The sequence below is a fragment of the Empidonax traillii genome, unplaced genomic scaffold, assembly GCF_003031625.1.
Source record: "Empidonax traillii isolate 1590-97213 ecotype Southwest subspecies unplaced genomic scaffold, ASM303162v1 scaffold758:size305278, whole genome shotgun sequence".
Classification (NCBI taxonomy): domain Eukaryota; kingdom Metazoa; phylum Chordata; class Aves; order Passeriformes; family Tyrannidae; genus Empidonax; species Empidonax traillii.
Genome location: NW_020955951.1, coordinates 3,673 through 6,439, shown reverse-complemented (window position 1 = coordinate 6,439; position 2,767 = coordinate 3,673). Strand labels below are relative to the sequence as shown.

Below are 2,767 nucleotides of genomic sequence, written 5' to 3'. Positions count from 1 at the left end.
GTCAAATGACAAAGGCAACAGAGGTTGAATCCTGCGTTGACTAGGAACCTCAATTTAATGACAACAACAACGAAAAAATCTCCACCCTCTCCTTTATCTCCTCATACAGGGAACAACAGATGGGGGCTCAAACTCAGTCCAAAGGCTGTTTTCTTTGTGGCTGTCAATTAGACTCTTTCCTTTACCTCTCACTAGGCCCAGCTAATGTTCTGCCTGCATAAGAGCATCTATATCTATATATATACTCACCCCCCATAGCCCTTCCAAAAAATATCACCAGGCAGAATGCTTATGAAGAAAATGTGAATGCAAACAGCAAAATCAAAAAGGAAAACCAACCCAAAAAGTACAGACCCATACATATCAAAACAGCTTTGCTAATGCATTGAAGCAGATTAAAATAGAGATACCAGCAGGATCCACTGTAGGTAAGTCACCTCCCTTGGTGCTAAATCTGCTTTTTTTCCTTAGTGTCTCCTTTTTAGTTCTTTGCCTTGATTCTCCCTCCTGAAACAAAACAAAGTTTAAGCGTTCATTTTATTTAAACATTACTACAGAACTAAGGGCTTGGGCTATTGTTTTGGAGGGAGAGGTTTTGTTGGTTGGTTTGTTTCTTTAAATACACTAAGAGCAGAGATACACTTGAAATATGCACTAACATACTGATGGCTCTCTCCAACACTGAAGGAGACCTGTGCCCTGAAGTGCAATGCATGCATCACTTTTTCCTTTAGTCATCAGAGCTGATAACTAAACATTTGATGTTTTTAATAAGCAGAATAGAAGCATTATAGTCAAGCGAGTAAAGAAAAATTTTCCAGAGGAAAATCAAAGCTTTTAATACAATTACCCACTCTGAAGAGATTTTTTTCAAAACTTTCTGTATTTCAAATATATATCTCAATCAAAATATTTGATATGTGGCATTTAACAGTTGGGCACTGAAAAAGCCTGATATAACTGAATTGTAATTTTATTTGCTTGATGTGTGTCTGATCCACCAACTCCTTCATTGCTACAAAATCCATGGTTAGTTTTCCCAGAGCTATAGTTCAAAGTTGAGAAGGATGGTGAACGAACCAGGGCTTGGAATAAAAGCTCTGAAAATTGCCAGCAAAGCAGAGGTGAATGTGAGCTTTCCCAAGGCACTGCACAACACAGGGCAGAGGACAGCATGGGGACAACAGCCTTGTAGGGCCCAGCTGGGATTTCTGCAGGATAGGCAGCTGTGGAGTGATGCTTGCATCATCCAAGTGTCACATCAAGCATTTCTTATCCCATTTTTCACTTGTCCAAGGTAAATATCATTCCAGGACAACACGCTCAGGACTCAAGCACAGTTGTTTCTGTGAAGTTTCCCATGTTTTCTTAAGACCTCCTGTGGTAGACCAATACAGTCTCAGCAACGCTTAGACAAATCTGTCTAACAGAACATTTGAGAAGATAGCACCAATTTATTTAAGTCTCACTCATTTGTACAGACTTTACACAAATGTTTTTAAATCTGAGACACCTAAGCATGTCATCACCTTACCTTCTTTGACTCGTGGTCACTGCCACTACTTGCAGAAGACATTGGAAGCACTGCAAGGAAAAAATTTACCTGGTTACAAAGCTAAGTGTGTACTTTACCCTGTTACCTGCGTTAGGCACGATGCAAACCTTTTGAGTTTGGTTTTCTGGGCATTTGCAAGATTAAATGCCACAAAACTTAATATAAGTTTCAAAAAACACTCTTTTACTCACAAAGCCCTCTCTCTAACAAGGCCAGATACAATGATGCAAACATACACAACTCACCGCATACAGAGCAGCCAATAAAAAAAGGCAGGCTCAGCATCTTGTCTGATGGTCCCTAAATCCTAGGCAGGATATGTGGGCTGACACTGGAGCAAGAACAACTCCCAAGGAAACACAGCATAAAGTATAATTTCAACCTCAGCTTTCTTTTGCTTTTTCATCCCCACAGAATCCAACGGCTGCCTCAGAAAACATCACTCTCCATGAATGGGACAGAAACATTCTTTGCAATTTAGTTTGCATTTGGAGGTCACAGCAGTAGATGGCCACGGAGCGGGTTGCAAGGGAGATTTGCTCTTAGTCAGGTCTGAGAAGAGTGATTTGCAAAATCAAATGTGATTATCTTTAAGAGGACAATTGACCTATCAGTGTACAAAAAGGGGAGCAGAGTGCCATGGTCTGCAAACTGTGAGTTTTTTAAAGGTTTATTTTGCTGAGTCAATCATGTTTCTGGGGAGATGAGGAAAGTTATGGGGAAGAGGTGAGGTAACTTTAGAGAGATCTTCCTCCTGTTGTGTTCAAGAGCACCAACACAGCCATCAGCTCAGGATCTCAGGGGCCTTCAACACAGACCTCAGGACCATCAACACACAGAGGGCTGCACCCACACAAATGTTTAAGTGCCAGATTTCCACCCAGGTATTTCAGTGCCACTCTGGGAAGAGAACCAGAGCCCAGCTCAAGCACAAGAGTGCACAATGCACCTCCTCCTCAGGGCATGTCTTGCTGTCAGCCTTGAGTCTGCTCCCTCCCACTCAGGAGGACCAGGATTTGGCTGAACACTCTCAAACCATCACCAGCCATTTGCTTTTCTGCAGCACAGTGCATCATGCATAGCTAAGTGTCAATAGGGGACTACACTTACCTTTCAATTTACTTCTCACCCTTGTTCTTTTTCGGGTATAGTCAACTGATTTTGGCATCGACTGTATCTGAGAGTCAAGGATCCAGCTTTTTTCACTCTGAC

At 41.8% G+C, this 2,767-nt stretch overlaps 1 protein-coding gene and 1 long non-coding RNA gene across 2 annotated transcripts in view; both read right to left on the bottom strand.

The window, feature by feature from the left end:
* Positions 1 to 256, bottom strand: part of SYCP2L (synaptonemal complex protein 2 like) — an 8,845-nt gene extending 8,589 nt beyond the window's left edge. The window contains exon 1 of the mRNA XM_027900949.1: positions 250 to 256. Coding sequence (XP_027756750.1) covers positions 250 to 256 — 7 coding nt within the window. The remainder of the gene's footprint in view (positions 1 to 249) is intronic.
* A 209-nt stretch (positions 257 to 465) lies between these two features.
* On the bottom strand, positions 466 to 2,749 carry LOC114066341. Its single transcript, XR_003573165.1, has 3 exons — positions 2,666 to 2,749; positions 1,535 to 1,584; positions 466 to 507 (listed from the first exon to the last, which is right to left on the bottom strand). It is a non-coding gene; the product is annotated as an uncharacterized LOC114066341 (long non-coding RNA).
* Positions 2,750 to 2,767: the final 18 nt, after the last annotated feature.